Source organism: Oncorhynchus kisutch, linkage group LG1, assembly GCF_002021735.2.
Source record: "Oncorhynchus kisutch isolate 150728-3 linkage group LG1, Okis_V2, whole genome shotgun sequence".
NCBI classification, from domain to species: Eukaryota; Metazoa; Chordata; class Actinopteri; order Salmoniformes; family Salmonidae; genus Oncorhynchus; species Oncorhynchus kisutch.
In genome coordinates, this window is record NC_034174.2 from 49,414,081 (window position 1) to 49,438,906 (window position 24,826).

The following is a 24,826-nucleotide window of genomic DNA, read 5'->3' on the forward strand; positions in this document are numbered from 1 at the left end:
AACGAATGGTAGAGGGCTGGAGAAGAAAACCAAGCTCTGCTGTGGCCTTGAAGAAAACTAGTTGTATACATACCCATTCAAGTACATGTAATGATAGTAAACAAGAGTATACAGTAATGAGTATAATATGTAGTTTCGGACTATTTTTTATCAAAAAAGAACAGCCAAATCTATAGCTGCAGTACAAGTTATTCTACATTGTAGAAAATAGTGAAGACATAAAAACTATTAAATAACAGATATGGAGTCATGTAGTAACCAAAAAAGTGTTAATCAAAATATATTATATTATACTTTAAAAACTATGAAATAACAGATATGGAGTCATGTAGTAACCAAAAAAGTGTTAATCAAAATATATTATATTATACTTTTAACAAGGCACACCTGTTAATTGAAAAGTGTTCCAGGTGACTTCCTCATGAAGCTGGTTGAGAGAATGCCAAGAGTGTGCAAAGCTGTCATTAAGGCAAAGGGTGGCTACTTTGAAGAATCTAAAATATATTTTGATTTGTTTAACACGTTTTTGGTTCCTACACGATTCCATATGTGTTATTTCATAGTTTTGATGCCTTCACAGTTATTCTACAATGTAGAAAATAGTAAAAAATAAATAAAAACCATTGAATGAGTAGGTGTGTCCAAACCTTTGACTGGTACTGTCCACTCACCCTTGAATAACCTCATAGGGAACACCTACATGAAGCTATCCCGGAAATCCACATAATCCTAAAGTCAACTCGCCACTCTCTTTTTATTCAACATCTACTAAGAAATCCAACTCTCTCTCCTCCCCCCGTCACTTATTTTAATCGTTCTATTTATTTTATCATCCGAGGACAGTGGTTTCTTAATGGGTGAGTTGGAAGCCACTGGTGAGGTGTGTACAAATATTATTGGGTCACGGCTAAAGTCTGGCCTTATTCAATCAGACCAGCTATTCAGGTTACCTGGCTGAGGCAAAAATGGCGATTCTCAACACAAACACACAGAGATGCGTGTGCGCGCACACACACGCGCACACACACACACACCTGCACGAGTGTTCATATCCCCATAACTGTGACGTCTACACCATCCCCACCCCTGAATAATGCCAATGATTCTACATGCTAGTTCCAACATCCCACTTGCCCACCTAATGACTATATATACTGAGTGGCACTGGGAAACCCACCTAATGACAGTATCTACTGAGTGGCACTGTGAAACCCACCTAATGACAGTATCTACTGAGTGGCACTGTGAAACCCACCTAATGACAGTATCTACTGAGTGGCACTGTGAAACCCACCTAATGACAGTATCTACTGAGTGGCACTGTGAAACCCACCTAATGACAGTATCTACTGAGTGGCACTGTGAAACCCACCTAATGACAGTATCTACTGAGTGGCACTGTGAAACCCACCTAATGACAGTATCTACTGAGTGGCACTGTGAAACCCACCTAATGACAGTATCTACTGAGTGGCACTGTGAAACCCACCTAATGACAGTAGATACTGAGTGGCACTGTGAAACCCACTTACCCACCTAATGACAGTAGATACTGAGTGGCACTGTGAAACCCACTTACCCAGCTAATGACAATAGATACTGAGTGGCACTGTGAAACCCACTTACCAACCTAATGACAATAGATACTGAGTGGCACTGTGAAACCCACTTACCTACCTAATGACAGTAGACACTGAGTGGCACTGGGAAACCCACTTATCCAGCTCCATACTACAGATACACTCACATTCGGTAAACGGTGTTGAAACGCTGTATTCAGGAGAGAGGTGAAGGGTTAAGTGTGTGAAATAGACAGACGTTGCCACCTGCAGCTGATGGGGTTTCAAAGGCCTCGCCGTTAGCATTAGCATGCTTCATAAGTGCTGTTTATGCTAGCCGTTGACTATGGAGGAGCTCTACATGCCTCTTGCTAAAGTGATGATTTTAAAAAGGACGTTCTTGAATATGAGTTTTACTTTGCCGAGGTTGAGACACGCGCACAAGTATACACAAACGCACACACCTGCCACACCCATCCTTGGGGAAGGTAAAAACCAATACAGAGAAGAAAGACTGCACCTCTCCCACTGACACATGAAATAAGAACAACATAAAAGACGCCGTCTCCCCAGCTTTCAGAAAAGCAACGAGCAGACAAAAAAAAAATGGCCGCTCTAGGGTTCATGTGAGGAAGAAACGATAAGCCACCGCCTTGGTCCACTGACATTTCCCTATGACCCACACCATGAGAAGGTCTCATATGCATGACAATAACCGACCGACGGGAAGGTGACAGGAGGTAAGACGGGAAACACTTGAAATGCTGGGCACATGAAGGGTCGTCACGGGATTGCCCTCTCTGTCTTTTGTGGATGGAACAGAGAGGGGAGGGGACGGAGGAGGAAAAGGGGGACAAGGCCCTCATCATCACAGGTCTTTCAATGACATAAAAGAGCACAGTGACAGGAAATGGGATGAACAGAGAGATGGAGATAATGACAAGCAAAGAGAAAGGCATAAATACACAATTTGAGATAGTTACAGACATCGGACAGGCAAGCAGAAGCAGACAGACAGACATTCCAAACCTTCAAAACGAACTCAAAGACGTCCACAGAATGGAGGAAACATCAATCGGACAAAGAGATGAAAAAGAAGCGTTTATTTTGTAGTAAGCCTCCTTTTCAACATGCCTGAGTAGAGAAGAAAGAGGACACTTTAAAATATCTTAAACACTCCAAAGAATAATTATCAAAAGAGCTCCAAAGTTATCTGGCAAAGTTTTCAATGCTGAGAGAGCTTGAGTGTCGAGCGACACATTGTTGCCCACCACAAAAGCAGACGATTGTTGTGTCCAACGTTGCCGTTTCTCTTTAGTTGGATGCATTTAGCTGAAGAGAGTGCGATGTTTTTACTTTTTCTAGCACTTCAGCCCCCCCAAAAAATATACAAAATTATACGCCTACTGTTTTGTCTGCAACTAATGTTATATTATGAAATTGCACCGAAGGCAATGGTTTTTGTAACTCACGATCTATATCACTCCGTGGGGATGAGTCACCTCCAAAATGGCTGCCCAGCTTGGTAGACACCAACTGGGTGACGCAGCTTGGCAGCCATTTTGTGAGAGAATGCTCACCGCATATTGAGTTGGACAGGTGAGACGTTTTTGGAACCCATTTCCAGTTATGGGATGATTAGATGGCATGATTTAAATGAGAGGGCTCAGATGAACTATTTGGCTGGGACAATTCATTTAACATCCCAAGTCTTTCCAACCTAATAATTGCTGCAGGTACGTTAAGTGGCTGAAGAGAGTTAGGACATCAATACAAGTTCTGTTTGGTAACAGAGCACCATTTGCACCACAGTGTCCCCGTCACAAAAACTGATGAATGGAAAATGTAATTGAATTGGAGAGAACATTGACCTGTACCTACCTACACCAGCAAACTATTAAGCATGCGTGTTTATAGGGATAGCCTTCTAGGAGGGGTTTGTATGCTTAAACTATCAACAGACCTGTGGCTTTACTGAGTATTTAGCTTTTATCACCATCCACCCGGAGGTGGAACACCGTTGACAAAAAATACGAACGTCATTGCAAATAATGCCAGCGGACTGAACCCTGAGAAACACATTAACTCAAACAAGTTGGACAATTGTGCACTTGTAGACTACAAATACATGACAATTAACTGGGCAAGTCAGTTAAGAACAAATTCTTATTTACAATGACGGCCTACTCTGGCCAAACCTGGACGACGCTGGGACAATTGTATGCCGCCATATGGGACTCCCAATCCCGGCCTGATGTGATACAGCCTGGATACGAACCAGGTACTATAGTGACACCTCTTGCACCGAGATGCAGTGCCTTAGACGCTGTAACCATAAATACAGCAGTTCTCCACTTGATCCCCCATCCAAGCACTAACCATGTCAGGCAGCCCGGAATGTGCCAGCAGTGTTAATTTCGTCAACAAAATTAGTTACTAAAATATTACCTATTTTTCAGTGGAAATTGACAAGACTAACTGACTTAATAGACCCAGAAAAAAACTACAACTAAACAAAAAATATTTTTAATTTCATTTGGACTGAAACGAAATGAGACAAAATGATCTCTGTGCAATATATCTATGTAGGATGAATTAGGAATTTACGTGCAGATAATTGTTATAGATTAATATATTATTATTACATAAGTTTGTCATATTTATGCTGTTGGGAAGATATGATATTATGCAGAAAAATGTGTTGGTCGGACAAGGCTATGTATGTCTGTGGACACGGAAGTCAATGATTGTGTCTGCTATAGGTTAATTAAGTGATAATGCCCGAGAAGCCAGTGTTTGGAGGATATATTGGCACGGGTGTTGTTCGGCCCGTGACAAAGTCCAATATATCGTCCAAATAACGGCTTTGAGGGCATTACCAACATATTAAATAAAAATGGTTTTTAATTTAAAACGTTATTTGGATGAATTTATTCATACTATTTCATCCTTCCACAAGATATAGTCCCGACAAATCTAGGGTTGCTACCCAAGCCGGCAGGTCGTTCATTCTATCGGTTCGGTTGCTAGAGACGCGACCCAGTCATTCAGTCTTTTTGTTCTGTATCTATGGACACGACCATGTCGTTCGTTCTAAATGTTCCATTGCTATACTGGCTGGCAACGTTCTAGTCCAATATATCGTCCAAACACCGGCTTTGAGGGCATTACCAACATATTAAATAAAAATTGTTTTTGGGATGTTATTTGGATGAATTTATTCATACTATTTCATCCTTCCACAAGATATAGTCCAGTCGTTCGTTCTAAATGTTCAATTGCTATACTGGCTGGCAACGTTCTTATCCTTTGCTTGCTAGCTAGCAAACTACAACGAACAGTCACGTCAGACAGAATAACAGCAAAGTAGCAGCATTTGGGCGTCCCGGGTGGCGCAGTGGTCTAAGGCACTGCATCGCAGTGCTAGCTGTGCCACCAGAGACTCTGGGTTTGAGCCCAGGCTCTGTCGCAGCCGGCCGCGACCGGGAGGTCCATGGGGCGACGCACAATTGGCCTAGCGTCATCCGGGTTGTCTCATCGCGCACTAGTGACTCCTGTGAGGGGCCGGGCACAGTGCACGCTAACCAGGTCTCCAGGTGCACCGTGTTTCCTCCGACACATTGGTGACCCAGTCACGGCTGGCTTCCGGGTTGGATGCACGCTGTGTTAAGCAGTGCGGCTTGGTTGGGTTGTGTTTCGGAGGTCGCATGGCTTTCGACCTGTCTCTCCCGAGCCCGTACAAGAGTTGTAGCGATGAGACAAGATAGTAACTACTAACAATTGGATCCCACGAAATTGGGGAGAAAAAAAAGGTTAAAAAAAAGGGTAATTAATTTTTTTTGTATATATCCATAAAATGATGCCAGCTGATTCATGATTTCGACTGGCTGAGAAACGCTGCCTGCCTGTTTGTCTCGTCCCGACACGTTCATTACCATGGGACAGCTGGAGATCGAATTTGAATATTGAAACAATACTGCAAATGTCAGAGAGACAGACAGCAAGGTTTATACATATCTCCACTGTTGAAAACTAAATGTTAGTCTATAATAAAATGTGAGATCATGTCTAGATGCTTTTTATAGTAGAGATCAAGTTTATAAATTGCTTGGCTGGGCTGATGAGACATTGGATTGTGCAGTTGGATGAAAATAGGCATTTTAACATCATAGATTTAGCCGCTGGTAACTTGTGAAAAAGACACTGGTTGGAATGTGGTTTTAACCAATCAGCATTCAAGATTAGACCAACCTGTTGTATAATGAGGCGATACAAATGTGATTTGACTAAAATGGCGACTGTTTTTGACAATAACTTGACTAAATCATAATTAAAATGACAAAAAATGACATTTAAGTCAAAATTACTAAGACTAGACAAAAATAAAGTTCCAAAATGAATAGTGTGTGTCAGGGGGGCCTTCGACTGCCCCCAATAATCATTCTTTCCTCCACTCAATCACTTACTATCCTCTCCCAAAAATGGGTGAGAACACAAGGGAGCTACTGTACCACCGGCAATGAAGATGGCCCAACTCAAGCATGACACCATGTTGAAAATGGGGACAACTGGGTCGAAAGCTGAATGGCAGCTTGGTTACCCCCAGGGGCCTGAGAGCCAGCATCTTAGCTCAGCTAACATGTTAGCTTTAGCTAACATACGCTGCTGAACCATTCAAATGACTGAGAACAGGAGACAGACTTGCGAACCTAGCCTAGCCAAGGCCTAATGGGAATGTCTTGGTGGGTGGTGCAGCGAATCGAAGCTAATGTACTCACTAATGTGACAAAGTGTGGTGGGATGGACAGCGGAAAAGGTTTTTTCTTTATCAGGAGGGAGGGATAGAGGAGGGAAGTGGAGGAGAAGAGATTGATGAAAAGTGACAGAGGCAAGGAGGCCCAAAAATTGGTGGATCAGAGCTGGAGAACAAATTGGGAAGGTGAGAAAGAGAGGAAATGGAGAAAGAGAAGGGAGAGCGAGAGAGAGAGATGATATGCAATGCTACAGTACATTGCTCTGAACTATTCAAACTTTGTATAAAGCCACACACTTTGACAACACGTAATTTGGCTTCCAACTTGCCATGTCCTTCAACAGGTCACTACAGTAACAGTATTCTGCTGTGCAGTTCAGTTGAGAATATCAACATAGAAATCACTATTATCTTCTCCCTAACCAAGTCACACATCCCCATAACATAACATCTGGGCTTACTCCACTGTCCATGGTGAAAACCTCATCCGTCTCCCATTACGATATGGTGAGTCAGTGAGTGAGTGGTCGGGGATGAGAATCGCTACTTTTTCATCCCGCAAGGGTCGTGTGGGCGCCAAGCCAATTCCTATTGGCTTACAGCCAGATAGGACTGCAGCAGCCAAGCTTTCAGTGCCAATACTCCTCCCGCTCCCTCATTCCCTCATTCCATGAGGTGAGACAGAGTCAGAGACAGAGATTTCATCTTTGATTAGGGTTGAGGCCTCTCTCCCGGTCTTAATTTCCCTCACTCTCTTTCACTTTCTTTCTCTCTGGTTCAATGTTATGCCATACTGAAATCGGGAATTAAACTAGCAGCTTGTATTAAACATGCTTCTACTCCTTCAAAACACTCAATAACACAAAAACACACACAGCCTTTTCAAAAATACAACTACTCTCATCTCAATATCCAGAATGGGTCTTTTGATACAAGCTAAAAATGACTGATTGCCTTTTTTTTGTGTGCTTTCCTTTGCTTTATTGTCAGTTTAAACCATCAAATGCAGCCATTGTTGTTTGGTTTCTTTTATCTTTTCCTGGAAGTAAATCAGTGCTTTTCAGTCCCAATAACAATGTGCAAATTGGTTGATTCATTATTTGGTTTTGATGGAAAGAAGTGGAGATATGAGCACTTTGAGGAGGAACGCGATGTTGTTGAAATGCTTTCTGAATAGAATTGGCTGAGAAAAGAATGCATTTCAAAAGCACAGAGTGCCAAAATGGATTTTACCATGCTAATAAGTGTCATTTCACTATCAAATTGTTCCAAAACACAGCGCACAGTTGGAGACTTCGAACCAGCACATAAAAAAAAAAATGCTCAAATGATGCAAATACATTTACAGTCAACGATAAAGTGGCTTATTCGTCTGTGAAGTTAATCAATTTGGTAAAATGTAGTTTTGATAATGCCTGTACCACATAGTTCATTATACTGACATGCTCTGTATTGACGATGCATCTCCTAAGCCTTCACAACACTCCAGTATTCAATAGTAAAACTCAACATTGGAAAATGCAAGTAAAGAAACACTTCTTGGATTTTTAGGGAAAGGCACACACACGATGAAAACATGATTCTAGAATGGTTTGAGGGAAACATGGATAGAAACTAGTTAATACACACACACACACACACACACACACACACCACTCCAGTGCATGCATACGCACAGCTGAAGAGCACACCCCGCCACACAAACTCTAGAGGTCGACCGATTAGGATTTTTTTCAATGCCGATACTGATTATTGGAGGACCAAAAAAAGCCAATACCGATTAATCTGACTCTTTTTTTATTTGTAATAATGACAATTACAACAATACTGAATTAACACTTATTTTAACTTAACATAAAACATCAATCAAATCAATTTAGCCTCAAATAAATAATGAAACACGTTCAATTTGGTTTAAATAATGCAAAAACAAAGTGTTGGAGAAGAAAGTAATATGTGCCAATATGCAATATGTGCCATGTAAAAATGTGTGCCATGTAAAAAAGCTAACGTTTAAGTTCCTTGCTCAGAACATGAGAACATATGAAAGTTGGTGGTTCCTTTTAACATGAGACTTCAATATTCAAAGGTAAGAGGTTTTAGGTTGTAGTTAATATAGTATTTATATGACTATTTCTCTCTATACCATTTGTATTTCATATACCTTTGACTATTGGATGTTCTTATAGGCACTTTATTATTTCCAGTGTAACAGTCTAGCTGTCACCCTCCTCGCCCCTACCTGGGCTCGAACCAGGAACACATCGACAACAGCCACACTCAAAGCATCGTTACCATCACTCCACAAAAGCCACGGCCCTTGCAGCGCAAGGGGAATAACTACTCCAAATCTAAAAGCGAGTGACGTTTGAAACAGTATTATCACACACCCAGCTAACTAGCTAGCCATTTCACATTGATTACACCAGCCATTAGGCTGATAGGCTTGAAGTCATAAACAGCGCTGTGCTTGCGATGAGCTGCTGGAAAAACGCACGAAAGTGCTGTTTGAATGAATGATTACGGGCCTGCTGTTGCTCAGTCAGACTGCTCTATCAAATCAGACTTAATTATAACCTAATAACACACAGAAATACGAGCCTTAGGTCATTAATATGATAGAATCCAGAAACTATAATTTCGAAAACCAAACATTTATTATTTCAGTGAAATACGGAACCGTTCCGTATTTTATCTAACGGGTGGCATCCCTAAGTCTAAATATTCTTGTTACATTGCACAACCTTCAATGTATGTCATAATTACGTAAATTTCTGGCAAATTAGTTCGCAATGAGCCAGGCAACCCAAACTGTTGCATATACCCTGACTCTGCGTGCAATGAATGCAAGAGAAATGACACAATTTCACCTGGTTAATATTGCCTGCTAAACTGGATCAGTAGTTATAAGTAGTGATTATGATTTGTTTTTTATAAGATAAGTTTAATGCTAGCTAGCAATTTACCTTGGCTTCTACTGCATTTGCGTAACAGGCAGGCTACTCGTGGAGTGCAATGGTTAGAGCGTTGGACTAGTTAACTGTACGGTTGCAAGATTGGAACCCCTGAGCTGACAAGGTGAAATGTCGTTCTGCCCCTGAACAAGGCAGTTAAACCACAGTTCCTAGGCAGTCATTGAAAATAATAATGTGTTCTTAACTGACTTGCCTAGTTAATTAAAGGGTATAAAAATATTATTTTTAAATAATCGGAAATCGTTGCCCAGAAATACCGATTTCCGATTGTTATGAACACGGCCCTAATTAAATCGACCATTCCGATTAAATCGGTCAACCTCTCTCTCTCACACACACACACACACACAGTTGCGTACCTTCTTGGCAGCTTGGATGCAATCCATGTACTCCTTGGCCACGGTGGAGCAGTGGAGAGTCTGCTGCTGGTTCTCTTTGTAGCAGTGTAACACCTGGGCCTGCAGCTCAGGACAGATAGACACCGCAGGTCTGGGCCTGCATGGGAAGACACAGGGACAGGGAGTGGAAGTGCCGTGTGGCTCAGTTGGTAAGCATGTGGCGCTAGCAATGGCAGGGTTTTGGGTTCGATTCCTGCTGAGGTCACATACACCGAGTCTACAAACCATTAGGAACACCTTCGTAATATTGAGTTGCACCCCCCTGCGGCCCTCAGTCTCAATTCGTCGGGGCATGGACTCTACAAGTTGACGCCAATGCTTCTCACAGTTGTGTCAAGTTGGCTGGATGTCCTTTGGGTGGTGGACCATTCTTGATACACACAGGAAACTGTTGTGTGTGGAAAAAAACTCAGCAGCACTGCAGTTGTTGACACATTCAAACCGGTGCACCTGGCACATACTACCATACCCCGTTCAAAGGCACTTGAATATTTTGTCTTGCCCATTCACCCTCTGAATGGCAAACATACACAATCCAATTGTCTTAAGGCTTAAAAATCCTTCTTTAACCTGTCTCCTCTCCTTCATCTACATTGATTGAAGTGGATTTAACAAGTGACATCAATAAGGGATCATAGTTTACACCTGGATTCAACTGGTCAGTCGATGTCATGAAAAGAGCAGGTGTTCCTAATGTTTTGTACACTCAGTGTATACTAAAATGTAAGTTATTTTGGATAAAAGCGTCCGAGTGGTATTATCCTCATGATGACTGACACACACACACACAGGGAAAAGGCATACTGTCGCTACCTCGTTTTCCAACCAAGATGCACGAATAAAGCAAAACTGGACATGTGACAGACACTGTCCTTCGCAACCCTTGGAGGACAATGGAAGATGAGAAGGAGGAAAGTTCTAGCTACATGATTCACTCCAATGCGTTGCAGTGTGTACCGTAGCCTTCATCAAATGACATTGACATCCCAACTTCCTGCGTTGTCCTGACACACAGAATACGGCAGTGCCAAAGGCAAAGCAGCACAACTATGGTGGAGATGTGTTTTAGAGGGCAGTTGGAACTCTATGTGACATTTTGAAAGGCTTTTCGAGGCACAATGCATACAAGACGGAAGAAAATGCTAAAATGGGGGAAAGCAGCTTATAGCTGTACGTCAGCCTCACTCTCTACACACACACACACATTTACCCACACACACACACATTTACCCACACTTAAACACACAAAGGTGTGGTAATCCTACATGAGGGTAATCCTTGAGTGCTCTGTTGCTCATGGTAATTCACCTGCTGTTGTGAGAGCCCGCACTAGTAGTACGCCAAGGTGAGGATAGAGATACACGTGGTCTCACTCACGTGGAATATATAAATCAACAAAAAATGTACAGTAAACATTACTTACAAAAGAATAAAAGACATGTCAAATGTCATATTACATTTTATATACAGTGTTGTAATGATGTGCAAATAGTTCAAAGTACAAAAGGGAACAAAATAAATAAACAAATATAGGTTTCATTTACAATGGTGTTTGTTCTTCACTGGCTGCTGTAATGGCACACTGGTATTTCACCCAATTGATATGAGAGTTTCTTTGTGGGTGTGTGGGTGGGTGTGTAATCTAAGGGAAATATGGGTCTCTACTATGGTCATACATTTGACAGGAGGTTAGGAAGTGCAGCTCAGTTTCCACCTCATTTTGTGGGAAGTGTGCACATAGCCTGTCTTCTCTTGAGAGCCAGGTCTGCCTTTGGCGGCCTTTCTCAATAGCAAGGCTATGCCCACAGTCAACGATTTCCTTAAGTTTGGGTCAGTCACAGTGGTCAGGTATTCTGCCACTGTGTACTCTTTCTTTAGGGCCAAATAGCATTCTAGTTTACTGGTTTTTTTGTTAATTCTTTCCAATGTGTCAAGAAATAATCTTTTTGCTTTCTCATGATTTGGTTGGGTCTAATTGTGTTGCTGTCCTGGGGCTCTGTTTGTGAACAGAGCCCCAGTATATTGTTTTCACTGAGGAAATGTAGGAGTCTGCTCTTAATGATAAGGCAGAGGATTTTCCAAAGGTTGCTGTTGATGCATATTCCACGGTAGTTATTGGGGTCAAATTTGTCTCCACTTTTGTGGATTGGGGTGATCGGTCCTTGGTTCCAGATATTGGGGAATATGCACGGGCTGAGGATGATGTTAAAGTATAGCCAATTGGAATTTGTGGTCTGTATATTTTATCATTTAATTTAGTATACCATCAACCCCACAGGCCATTTTGGGTTGGAGGGTTTTTATTTTGTCCTGTAGTTCATTCAATGTAATTGGAGAATCCAGTGGGTTCTGGTAGTCTTTAATAGTTGATTCTAGGATTTATTTTTGATCAGGCATATGTTTTTGCTGTTTGTTCTTTGTTATAGAGCCAAAAAGAATGGAGAAGTGGTTCATCCATACATCTCAGTTTTGGATAGATAATTATTCGTGTTGTTGTTTGTTTCCAATTTTCCCAGAAGTGGTTATATTCTTGGGATTCTTCAATTACATTGAGCTGATTTCTGACGTGCTGTTCCTTATTTTTTCATAGTGTATTTCTTCACCATAGTGAAGCCGTAGGCTCAGGTTCTGGGTCTCTATGTTTTTGGTTGGATATTTTTCTCAATTTCTTTTAGTTTTTTTGCATTCTTCATCAAACCCATTTGTCATTGTTGTTAATTAAGTTGTCTGCTTGAAATGTTTAGATTTGATAGGGAAGCAGAGAGGTCAAATATACTGTTTAGGTTTTCTACTGCCAAGTTTAGACCGTCACTATTACAGTGAAACATTTTGTCCAGGAAATTGTCTAGAATGGATTGAATGTTGTTGTTGCCTAATTGTTTGTTGGTAGAGTTCCACACTACTTTCCTTCCATCTATAACATGTCTTAATATTATTCCGCACCTTTGGCTTTGATGCCTCATGACTGTGCAAAGCTCTGTTCAAGTAGATCTGATAGTGTTCACAGTCAGTCCACTGACACCCCTAAGAGACCCTCGGTTGAGGTCAGTGATAAAGTACTCTACAGTACTACTGCCAAGAGATGAGCTGTGTGTTCCTACCATAGGAGTCCCCTCAAAGCCTACCATTGACTATGTACATACCCAGCGTTCGACAGAGCTGCAGGAGTTCTGACCCGTTTTTTTGTTGGTTAGGTTCTTGTAGTTGTGTCTAGGGGGGGAATATGGGGGAGAGAATGCTGTCAATTCCAGGTAGGTGTTTGTCCCACTGTGTGCCGAGGATGTCAGGTTCTTGTCCAGTTCTGGCATTTAGGTCGCCACAGACATGTCCCTGGGCCTGGAAATTGTTGATCTCCACCTCTAGGATGGAGAAGCTGTCATCGTTAAAGTTTGGGGATTCTAGTGGGGGGGATATAGGTAGCACACGTGAGGATATTTTTCCTTATTAATTTCTAGCCAGATGTAAAATGTTACTGTTTTGACTAACACAATAGAGTGGGTTAGGTCTGCTCTATACCAAATTAGCATACCCCCTGGGTCTCTTCCCTGTTTCACACCCGGTAGTTTGGTGGATGGGACTACCAGCTCTCTGTAACCAAGACGTCAACCAATGGGTCCGTCTCCTTTATACCATGTTTCTTGTAGGATGACAATGTCTGTACTTCCCATTTCTTTGATGAAGTCTGGATTCATGCTCAAAAGGCAGATGACCTTGTATATTCCAGGATGAGATAGTAAAAGCCTTGTGTTCCATCGTGTCTGTTGTTTTTGTGTGGTTAAAGGCCTGGACCATCACACTAGGTGTAAGCAGAGCATGCTGAGCATCTGATACACATACGTCTTAGGTCGCAGGATGCGGCTTGGCCGGGGGTAATAGTGGGGGTTGGGCATGTTGCTCTGCTCACGGCCTGGGCATATGTCCTGCTGTCATGTTGAGGTCTTTGCCGCAGGGGCAGAAGGGGCATAGGTCTGATATGGGGGTGTGGTCAGGGTTTGCTTGGGGTGGTCTTAGCTGGTTGGGGTGTGGCTGGTGATGCTGTGGTCTGGGTGTAGGTCCTTAAGAAGGGTGTCTCGCTGGTCTGGACGGGGCGTCCTTGGCTCTGTTGCTCCTGCGTGAGGTGCTGGGGCTACGGTTGAGGGTGACGTCCTTCAGGATTCTGGCAAAAGTTGGGATTGCTGCCTTGTAGAGGTGGACCTGGTCGTAAATGCTGTTCAAGTCCAGGGTGGAGTGGTAGACATTAGGTTTTGAGGCCCAGTCTCGTGAAATGCTTGCATTCACCCACTGTATGGTGGCAGGGTGGAAGTCTTTTCATGGTAGCAGGCTGGGGAAAGTGGGAGAAGCTTTTTAAAATCACTCCCTTGAGTGCTGTGGCCACCGTTTCCTGCTGGGCCCTCAGGTCATTTGTGCCTGTGTGAATTATGATGTGGCTGGGGGACTCTTGTCTGTCCTCTGACAACAGCTCCAGGACATGTCTATTGTTTGGGCACCAGAGCTTAGCCACTTTGTGTTTGGGAAAGTGTCTCTCTCTCTCGCGCTCCACATTTGAAAGTGGAAATTACACACATTCGAAGCCTTTGTAAACCTTGAATACACAAAAATTGTAATTCCCTGTTCTCTGTGACAACAGTCATCAAATGAAGATAGTACACGTTCTGTATTTCAGTCATATTTACCCGGTGTTGACTTAAAATTGACATAATTGAGGTAAATAATTTTATATCAGAACGTAAAACGTCAGTATCTTGGTAAATACCAGGCGAATGCCACCCGAAACAGATCTATATGAACATTTTCATTATTCCATATGTGCTGCAGGCTTGTTCATAGCGTGTCTAATTTAATGAGTGAGCCAACCAACCAGTGTTCCATTTGACGAGGAGACGCATGACTTCATTTGACATGACTGCACATTCTGGGGAACTCTGACCGGTTGACATGCATACACTCACAGATGCACACACATCCCCACAAACGCTGCCCTCCCGCCACCCTAACACTGCAATTACAGAACTATGCATATTTCACATATGAATGAGCTTGGAAGTCCCTGACCACAGTGACAGATAGACGGTGTGTGTGTGTGTGGTGGAGGATAGCAAAACAGGATTGAATAAAATCACTGAGAATATTCTTGAACAGAGAAGTGAAAACATCCAGAAAGGGACAAAGAGAGACAGTGATGATGTATGGAACGATGATAAATAATCCTCAGAGCCTACCCGCGAACAAACGGTAACCCTGGCAACCATTCAGTGGACTCTTTTTTTTCGCACCCCAGGACACCATGTGACACAAGTCCATAGCGAAGACACCTGGTGTGAATATTAGCCATGACGCCTTTTGACATGCACCAACAGTCATTCGGTGTAACGAGCTGGGAGTAGTCCCATGACAAGGTGTTATCGAGGTCATGATTCAGACATCATTATTGATAGACTGCACCAGCTAATGGAGTTTAGATTAGAGAGCTGGTTTGCCTCCTCTGAAATAGCCCCCGACATTATTGCTGGCTACACACATGTTGGTTCATGGCCATATGAATCATACAGTTTATGCTCATATATCACTTGAGAGTTGTTTATGGCGAGCAGCTTCAACTGAGGCACACGCAATGTGTTGGATTTGTGCAGGGTTGAATTGCTTTCACTCAGTGCAAACAGGCAATATATTACTGTTTATGGCCAAATTGAAAGTGCTATTTGATTGTATTTGGCCATCTAACAAAAACTATAGTCACATTACATACTGTGCATTCGGAAAGTATTCAGACCCTGGACGTTTTCCATATTTTGTTTCATTACAGCCTTATTCTAAAATTGATTAAAAAAGATTATGTATCCTCAATCTACACAGAATACCCCATAATGACGAAGCAAAAACAATGACATTTTGCGATTGTATATAAAGTAAAAAACACTGAAATATCACATTTACATAAGAATTCAGACCCTTTACTCAGTACTTTGTTGAAGTACCTTTGGCAGCAATTACAGCCTCGTTTCTTCTTGGGTATGTCGCTACAAGCTTGGCACACCTGTATTTGGGGAGTTTCTCTCATTCCTCTCTGCATATTCTCTCAAGCTCTGTCAGGTTGGATGGGGAGCGTTGCTGCGCAGCTATTTTCAGGTCTCTCGATTGATGTTCGATCGGGTTCAAGTCCGGGCTCTGACTGGACCACTCAAGGACATTCAGTGACTTGTCCCGAAGCCACTCCTGCGTTGTCTTGGCTGTGTGATTAGGGTTGTTGTCCAGTTGGAACGTAAACCTTTGTCCCAGTCTGAGGTCCTGAGTGCTCTGGAGCAGGTTTTCATCAAGGATCTCTCTGTACTTTACTCCGTTCATCTTTGCCTCAATCCTGACTAGTCTCCCAGTTCCTGCCACTGAAAAACATCCCCACAGGAGGATGCTGCAACCACCATTCTTCACTGTAGGGATGCTGCCAGGTTTCCTCCAGACGTGACGCTTGGCATTCAGGCCAAAGAGTTCAATCTTGGTTTCATCAGACCAACAAATCTTGTTACTCATGGTCAGAGTCTTTAGGTGCCTTTTGGCAAACTCCAAGCAAGCTGTCATGTATGTGTCTTTTACTGAGGAGTGGGTTCCGTCTCTACCATAAAAGGCCTGATTGGTGGAGTGCTGCAAAGATGGTTGTCCTTCTGGAAGGTTCTCCCATCTCCACAGAGGAACTCTAGAGCTCTGTCAAAGTGATCATTGGGTTCTTCTCCCACGATTGCTCAGCTTTGCCAGCCAGCTCTAGGAAGAGTCTTGGTGGTTCCACACTTCTTAAATTTAAGAATGGAGGCCACAGTGGTATTGGGGACCTTTAATGCTGCAGAATGTTTCAGTACCCCTCCCCAGATCTGTGCCTCGACACAATATTTTCTCTGAGCTCTACGGACAATTCCTTCGACCTCATGGCACTGTGGAACCTTATATAGACAAGTGTGAGCCTTTCCAAATCATGTCCAATCAATTTAAATTGACCACAGGTGAACTCCAATCAAGTTCTAGAAACATGTTGCCTACACAGACCCAAATCAAACCAATCACTCTATATTTCCGGTTTTGCACAGCTACAGGTGGCGGCCAAAATGTAGCTCCAGGCTAGCACCACAGAGATAAGAAACTCTTGGTCTTTCTTTAGAATTCACTGCATTGGCTGCAAAGGACAGCTTTATAACAGGACGGTCGTGTTAATAAAGGAATCTGAAGCAGAAAATTGCCTTTTCTAATCTGCTACAACTGCCTTGTTTGAGTGAAATTAAAGGTGAGGTCTTATTAGAAAAACATTAGCCGTGATACTTTGTTAGCCACGTTTTTGAGGGAAAAACACATTCCAATTGCTCCTGCCCGTCATGGTTTGCATCTGTAAGCATATCGCGGAGAGAGAATTACGCTCTAATCATTAAAGCTTCCCATTATTTTCAGCCTCTTTCTCAGAATCGGGGCTTTATGAAGAAAGCATGACTTGCGAGCCGTTGCCGAGACTATGTGGGGAACAAAGTAATATAAAGAAAGAAGAAAGTAATAAGAAGGGAAGGGATGATAATGGTGTAGCATTTATTATTCTCTGCGCATGAGAGGAGAGAGCAAAGTTATTAATGTGTGCTGTCATGGATTTAAGGTCTTCAAAAACAGCACAGTGAATTTTCTGAAGAGTGAAAGTGGAGCCGAATTCGCAGTGGCCTAGACTACAGCTTCGGAGCCTAGGGGTTGTGGCTAAGTTGAGATTTAAAACAGTTGTGCGTGAGCGCATTGCGTTCCAGATCTCTCCGACGCACTCTCTCGCCGTGCGTCTCTCGCCGTGCGTCCCTCGCCGTGCGTCTCTCGCCGTGCGTCTCTCGCCGTGCGTCTCTCGCCGTTTGAATGGCTCTTCCTTTTTCTTCTCTGGTCTTTAAAAAAAAAAGTGCTTCTCCTCTTTCTCTCCTCCATCCCTCTCTCTCCCTGTATTCCACTTTATTAGGTGTGGACTTGGTAGTGACATTATCTGGTGTCAATTTCTGCTACTCCTGATCATCCTCTTCCTCATAAAGCTGAAACATTAGTGGATGGAGGTATTGTGTGAGGAAGGGTCGACAGTGCTAAAACCATTTAGACTGGCTCAGGATCCCTTTACAGCTACTAGGTCATGGGACGACTTTTAGCGAGTTACACAACTTCTCACCCCAAGGAAGTGGATATGATGTACTATAGGTTAAGACTCATTCCACGTGGGCATCTGGAGACGAGGAGCGAATGTGTGTCAGTATCTTTGCAAGGGACATCACCTGGACCGGACTTTCTGGGATTTTTTTTACTTTGGGTCAGCCCTGAATCTTTTGCGATGGTGTACATTTTTATTTTTTTGATTGTCAACTGAATGCGCCGCTTAGTTCATAGAGCCGTGGTTAGGTGAAAAGTCTACCAACTGTTAGAATACATGTAAAACAATTGCCGCGTGGTCACGTGTGGGACAGCGCCATTTCGCTGCTTTGAGACAAGCATGGGAACTCATCTTAATAAAAATCAATCAATGTCCCATTTTAGTTCTCACTGAACTCCGTTCAGACATTTGGTTACAATCAGGCTGGGAAATGTTAGCGAAGTTGAGGTGGGTGCTCATGGTCATCAGTTTAGCAATTTAAAGCAATGCAAATCTTATCTACACACACAATGATGCCTATATAGCCATACATGATGTTTTCCTGAACTTCCCAAAACTTCTGATGCATTTCATGTCACTTAGCCTACTGATTCCAATACACACGCTTTACACCTCTCCCAGAAGCTATTCAAGTCATTTGACATAGAAACTGTGCTACAATGGTTAAAAAGGTCATACGGGCTACATAGTTTCTACAACAATATAGCTAAAACCATTATTCTCTTGCAATTGTAGGCTACTTGCTGATAGATTATCTAACCTCATATGGGGTTACTGACCACAACCCATTGAATTAATAATAAGTATGGTTGATTATTTGGCCTTGGGGAGAGCACAGTGCATGGAAGAAAATAGTCTCGGGACGGGGTACTGGAGATAAATTGAAACACATTTGCAAATTTAAATAATTACTCCCGTCTGTACAGAAATAAATGAAATCATTAAAAACGACTACATCAGAGAGCATTATCGAGCCACAGAGGATCAATAGCTTCTTTAAAAAAAATTGCAGTGGATTGTGTTTTAGCACATCACAAGCGCATATAGGCCCACAGCCCGGGCAGCCCACACATCAAGTATCAAACAGCTGATTGTTGAGTTGTTGCTGTCAATGTGGCTCTGGCGAGGCTCCTGCTATGCTGTCAATGTGGCTCTGGTGAGGCTCCTGCGCTATGCTGTCAATGTGGCTCTGGTGAGGCTCCTGCGCTATGCTGTCAATGTGGCTCTGGTGAGGCTCCTGCTGTCAACTATGGCTGATGTTAAACCATGTTCCCAAAAGTCTTAGTTTCTATCACGCTGTGCCATTTTGAAAACCATATCACGAGCTGATATTGGGATCACACCAGCACACTATCAAATGACTTATGACCACAATTTTACTTTAACTTAATCAACCAAGGAAATGTTTGAAAACTCATAAAAATTTAGTGACATGTCATTTGAAATACAAACAGCAAACAAAAAAACGAAACAAAAAGACTAAATCAACTACAAGCAATTTGACAAACCACGGCAGGGACATGCCAAGTGAAATGAGTAGGTTCAAACGAGGGAGGATTCTAGTCCAGGAACTGAAATGGCTCATCGAAGATAAATATATTGGAAATGAATATATTTATAAAAATGTTATATTTAACACAGCAAGAAAATGTAAATGGAGAAAACGATGACTATTGCCTCACATAGAAATGTGTCACTGAGGAGAGATGTCATTTTGGGGAAGACTAAGTTTGGGAGGAGTAGGTGAATGTGGGTGGCAAGATGGGTGAGGGGCTGAGACATAGGTTTTTGGAAATGGAACGTATAAAGGAAAGATTAAGACTTAAAAAAGCCTGAAGAAATCACAGAGGAGAGAAGCAAGCCGAAGGTATTATGCAGCTTTCGGCAGATTTGTGAGAATCAGCACTCCTAGCCAGAAGTGAAAAGAAAAGCATTCTGGTTATTCCGATTCCTTCTCTTTTCAAGGAAAATAATGACTGGTGCTGCATAGACTGGTAGTATCTAGATAACGACAGTGCCAGCGTGGTGGCAATCACTGGCAGAATGAAAATGTCCTGTTTTTTTTTTTTTTTTAAACAGGTGGCGGTTTCTGAAAAGCACGACTGCTCCTTCAAATCCCCATCACTCTCCCTTTTCTGAGTAAATATTTCATATTAATGACCGTCTACCAAAGGTCTTGAACAAAGTAGATCAGAAGTAGCCTTTAAAATATATATTTTTTAAAGGGTGGCAAGATTTCACATACCTGAGGTGAAATAAGAATGACATGTGTATATGTTTCTATGGTAATACATGATGAACAGCAGGAATTAGCCCACTTAGCATTCTCTAAATGTCACTAGTATCGCTCCATGGCTGCAATAGCACGGCATATTGATTTGTTGAACCCATTCTCCTTGCGGTGTGACTGATTAACAGTAATAACAAATGAAATGACACCCATTTCAGTCAGTTCTCAAAATAAGCTACTTACTTGATATGGGCCTCGGCCTTGTCGGCTGCCTCGTTGTACTGCTCAGACGTCTGCTGGTAGTAGTCGAGATTCTGGGACAAAACACACTCAAATTAGAGATGACAGAGTAGTTGAGTTACACCAATTATCCGGTAACATCTGTACAAGTACCTGTCTTGGGTTACGACTGTTCTATTGATTTGCGAGCTCTGATAAGCCCGCTAAGCTAAACACATCTTAAAATGTCAAACTCATTAAAATGGGGGGGGAACTTTCGACCGAACAGTGTCACTAACAAATCTGATCATTGACGTTCTTGTGGATCGCCGTAAAGTTTGACTTAATGTGTGCAGAGGTGGCATTTAAAACAGCAATTACATCATAAAGAGAGACTTGTACTTAAGAGGGCATGTAACTAGGTTTATCTACTCTATTCTGCTCTAATCGGTGACCGTCATGTCAGGTCCTGTAAAAAAAGAAAACGCGGAGCGAAGGAAAGAACTTGCTTCGATTGACAGTCGAACTGGGCTTCGTCATGACTCTTCCCGAGTCCAAACCCGTTCACCATCGAGGTGAACGTTCAGTGTAGTTGTGTAACGTACTGCGTATGCCAGTGACGGTACAATAAAAATAAGTGCACCACTCAAACCTTATCCATTCTTCTTTTTCTCTCTCACACACACACACACACACGCTCACCACATGCACGACCACACGCACCCCATAGACTTCCACTTCATTGTTCCATGCAGTAATCACTATTTAAACCCAATAACCATGGTCCCGACTCCCTAGTCATTTTCCTTAATTATCCCCGATATTCCCAATGGGTAGAGAGATAGGGAAGAGGATAATTGAAGTCAGTAAGCGGGAAAAGAGATGGGATCAAACATGAACCACCTCTACAATCCCACCCACCTATTCCCACAGTCATTTTCACATTATTCCACACACTCTAATAATGGATTGGATTTATATGGGGCTTTTATTGGGGGGGGGGGGGGGGGGGGGGGGGGGCTCCTCTTATCCTCTTCTTATCCACTAGCAATGGATGGGTTACTCTGATCCCTATTCCTTATAGTCAGGATAACGTGTCGTCTAGAAAGTAATCCCTCCTAATACTAGTCGCTAAGATCTAAAAATGTCTCTCTCGCTCCCCCCCCCTCCATCTCGCTCTCCTTCCCATATGACAGAGTTGAACCTCAAGATCGCCAAGACGAGATTCTCTGTAAATACATTTGCCCAAGTTAAGAAAGTTCTTCAATACCATTGTAGAGACAAAGACAATGGTAGGTGGTTGTCAGCTGAAATAGAGCACACCATCATCTGCCCAACAGGAGTTCATCCCTAAATCCGCAGTCTATAATCCATTTGACTTCACTCCAGTGTCCTCCTGCTTTGCTGCCGTGGTTAAGTGTGAAGAATATCACGTCTCCCAAGGTGGATGAATGACGCGATGGCAATGTCCCAAATGGCACCCTATCCCCTACGTAATGCACTACTTTTGACCAGGGCACATTGGGTTTGTCCGTAGTGCACTATGGAAGAGGGTTCCATTTGGGTAGAATCCCAAGTAGTACTGCCAGTGATCAGGTTGAGGAGCTGCACGGTATAGGATTAACCATGGAGGATTTGGCCACTGTAGTCTCTAAATCTGCCCATTGACAGTGCATCTGGACTGGGCTGAAATGTCACTTCTCCGGGGGGGGGGGGGATTCAACGGGCATGAACGAGGGAGCGTTAGCCTCAATACAGACACTAGCAACTTAGAGCTAGTTAGTGCCAAGAGCTCAATGGGAATGCTCGGTGGATGACATTAAAGGGAAAGTAGCCAGGCTTGTGAACTTAACGACATGAAAGGAGACCCACTGGGGCTGGTGCTTTGTCCCAAGAGGTGCAGAAGACAGAGGCTATATGAGGTGGAGAGAGAAGGGCGACCAGTGTGTGTGTGTGTGTGTGTGTGTTGGCACAGATGGGAAGGTGAAAGGGTTTACAGACAGCCAACTTCTAATCCCACATCTGGCTCATAGACCAGCCTCCAGACACACTTACACACACACACACACACAACTCCACCAGCTTCAATCCACAGGGCTGGATGAATGGAGAGTTAAAGGATAAAGTGATGGAGACATTGGAGGAAAGTATGATGAGGTGTTCCAGAAACCGACACCTCTCTCTGGTCAGATGATGTTCACACCACAGTCCCTACTGACAGAGGGATGGAGGAAGAAAAGATGGAGGAAGGAGAGACAAGGAGCGGTGTAATGGGAACTGAGAGAAAGAGAGTGTGTGTGTGTGTGTGGCTGGTTATACACAACAGTAACGTGGCTCAGTTGGTAGAGTATGGATGATGGCGAAGATACAACACTTGTCTGAAGCACGATCCAAGCTATTGGCAGCCATTTTCAACAAAAGGAAGGAAGGAGAGGAGAAGGATTACCCTTAATGGTGGGAATGAGCAACGGAGAAAGAGAGGGATGGAGAAAAAGGGGGGGGCCTTGTTTAGGGATTATCGCACAGTATGTGTACAGTGTGTACCTGTGTGACTGTAAGCATGTTGATGGGCATGTTTGTATGCATTCGTGTGTGTGTGTGTTTGCGCATGCGTGCACGGCATGGCGATGAGCTGATGTCAGGATTTGGGGGGCGAGGGGGGGGGGGGGGGGGGGGGGAGTTTCACGCTTTAAGTTTGAAAGGCAGAGGGATTATTTTCAGTGGTGGAATTCGACAAATGGGAAGGGGGATTAAAAAAAGTTGCTTTTTAAAAGATGACTTGTTTACAGATATGTTTTCATACAGCGACGACTTCTCAAAGATACATGGAAACTGAGGACCGATTAGTAAGCATAGGTAGGTAGAGAGAGGAGAAAAAGAGAGTGAGTGTGTCCCTCTAACGGGGATTCAACACACACACACACACACCTCTTATCAAACGATCAGAAGCCCCGAGTTAAGCCAGAGTCAAATATTGATTCAGGAAGATCAGACAGCAATTAGCTGTAGGATTTCTCTACTAATCTGTGTGTGTGGCTCAGCCTTGTCACTGGAGAGAGACTGACTTGATCAAGACATCAAGCCTGTGCAGGTGTATGCGTGAGTGTGTGTGTGTGTGTTTGTCTGTGGCAAGTGCGGTCTGATTGTTGTTGTTTGAATGCATGTGGAAATCAATAGAAAGCCTATGAGGGAGAGAATGGCTGTTGGGTTCCTGTAAGGTTAACGCATTGCCTGTCATTCCCACGTGGACAAAAGGTTTGGTTAGCTACAGCTCTTTGAGATGTGCTAGAAGCCTTGCTGGAACAAGCTATGCGCCACGCAGTGTCTTTGACTGAGTTGATTGAGAGACTCGCGCTAGAAATGCTACTGACTGTGAGAAAACGGTGCCTTGCGTCGGAGTCAAGTGACTCGCTTATGAAAGCAGCAAGCATTCAGAACCAGGAACTATATTCTTCTCATCTTACTGGTAAGCAATTTCCACCAAGGCAGGTACAATATAATAGAATGCAAGTAGGGAGATAAAGAAAGAGGGGCGTAAGATGGAGGGAGGGAAGAAAGAATGACAACAAAGGAAATAAATAGAGGGGGAGAAAATGAAGCAGCAGGAGTTGCTGGGGGAAGAAGTGTGAACACCGGCGCAAAATACACTCTCTTTAATGAACAATATCCAAATCACTCTATACTTCTCACTCTCCCTTTCTCTCCATATCTCCTCCTCATCCACAGGCATGCTTATGGTCCTTCAGCCAAGGCAAAGACGACGGCTGGTGGGGGTGGGGGGTGGGGGGGCATGACAATGGCTAGGAAGACGGTTAATATTGCAGTGTGTGTACGTGTATGAATGTGTTTGTACGCCAAGCGGATACAAGGATATGAAGGTGTGTGTGTGTGTGTGTGTGTGTGTGTGTGTGTGTGCGCGCGCCCTTAGACATGCATTTCATCTTCCATCTTAATCCAAGTGTTGTCAGAGATAATAAAGAGATGGCCTCTTGGCCAGAGGGATCTGCAGAGGATGGCTGGGGGGGGGGGGTGGGTTCTACGATGAGGCTCACCTTTCTGGACTCTTCGGACTGGTCTTTGGGCTCAAAGTGACAGTCACACACAGTCACACTCGTAGTCAGACTGATAGCAGTCGAATTTGACTCCTTTTCAAAGTCACATTGGCCCACCTCTCTCGACTCTTGTGACTGGTCATCTGACATCAGTCAAAGTCAGACACATAGCCGTAGCCAGCCGAGTTGGACTTTTCCTTATCAGACAGTCAGAGGAGCCAAAGTCATAGTGACGTGACATTTGGCGATAGAAAGATATCCAAGGTGTCTCAAAACAATGCATCTTTACAGCAGGTGGGATTGTTTATGAGGAGAATCTTGGCTCGGTCTCTAGACCCTCATTCGAGGGTTTTTCTTTATTTTTACTATTTTCTACAGTGCCAAGACTGAGCAAAGCTGCCATCAAGGCAACGGGTGGCTACTTTTAAGAATCTCAAATATATTTTTGATCTAATACTTTTTTGGTTACTACATGATTCCATATGTGTTATTTCATA

At 43.2% G+C, this 24,826-nt stretch overlaps 1 protein-coding gene across 2 annotated transcripts in view; it reads right to left on the minus strand.

The window, feature by feature from the left end:
• The window catches only part of LOC109891996 (MICOS complex subunit mic25a), a 53,777-nt gene that overhangs the window by 7,267 nt on the left and 21,684 nt on the right, over positions 1 to 24,826 (minus strand). For both annotated transcript variants that reach the window (XM_020484435.2, XM_031826391.1), the window contains 2 exons: positions 20,302 to 20,372; positions 9,647 to 9,782 (listed from right to left, as the gene is read on the minus strand). In XM_020484435.2, coding sequence (XP_020340024.1) covers positions 9,647 to 9,782; positions 20,302 to 20,372 — 207 coding nt within the window. The remainder of the gene's footprint in view (positions 1 to 9,646; positions 9,783 to 20,301; positions 20,373 to 24,826) is intronic.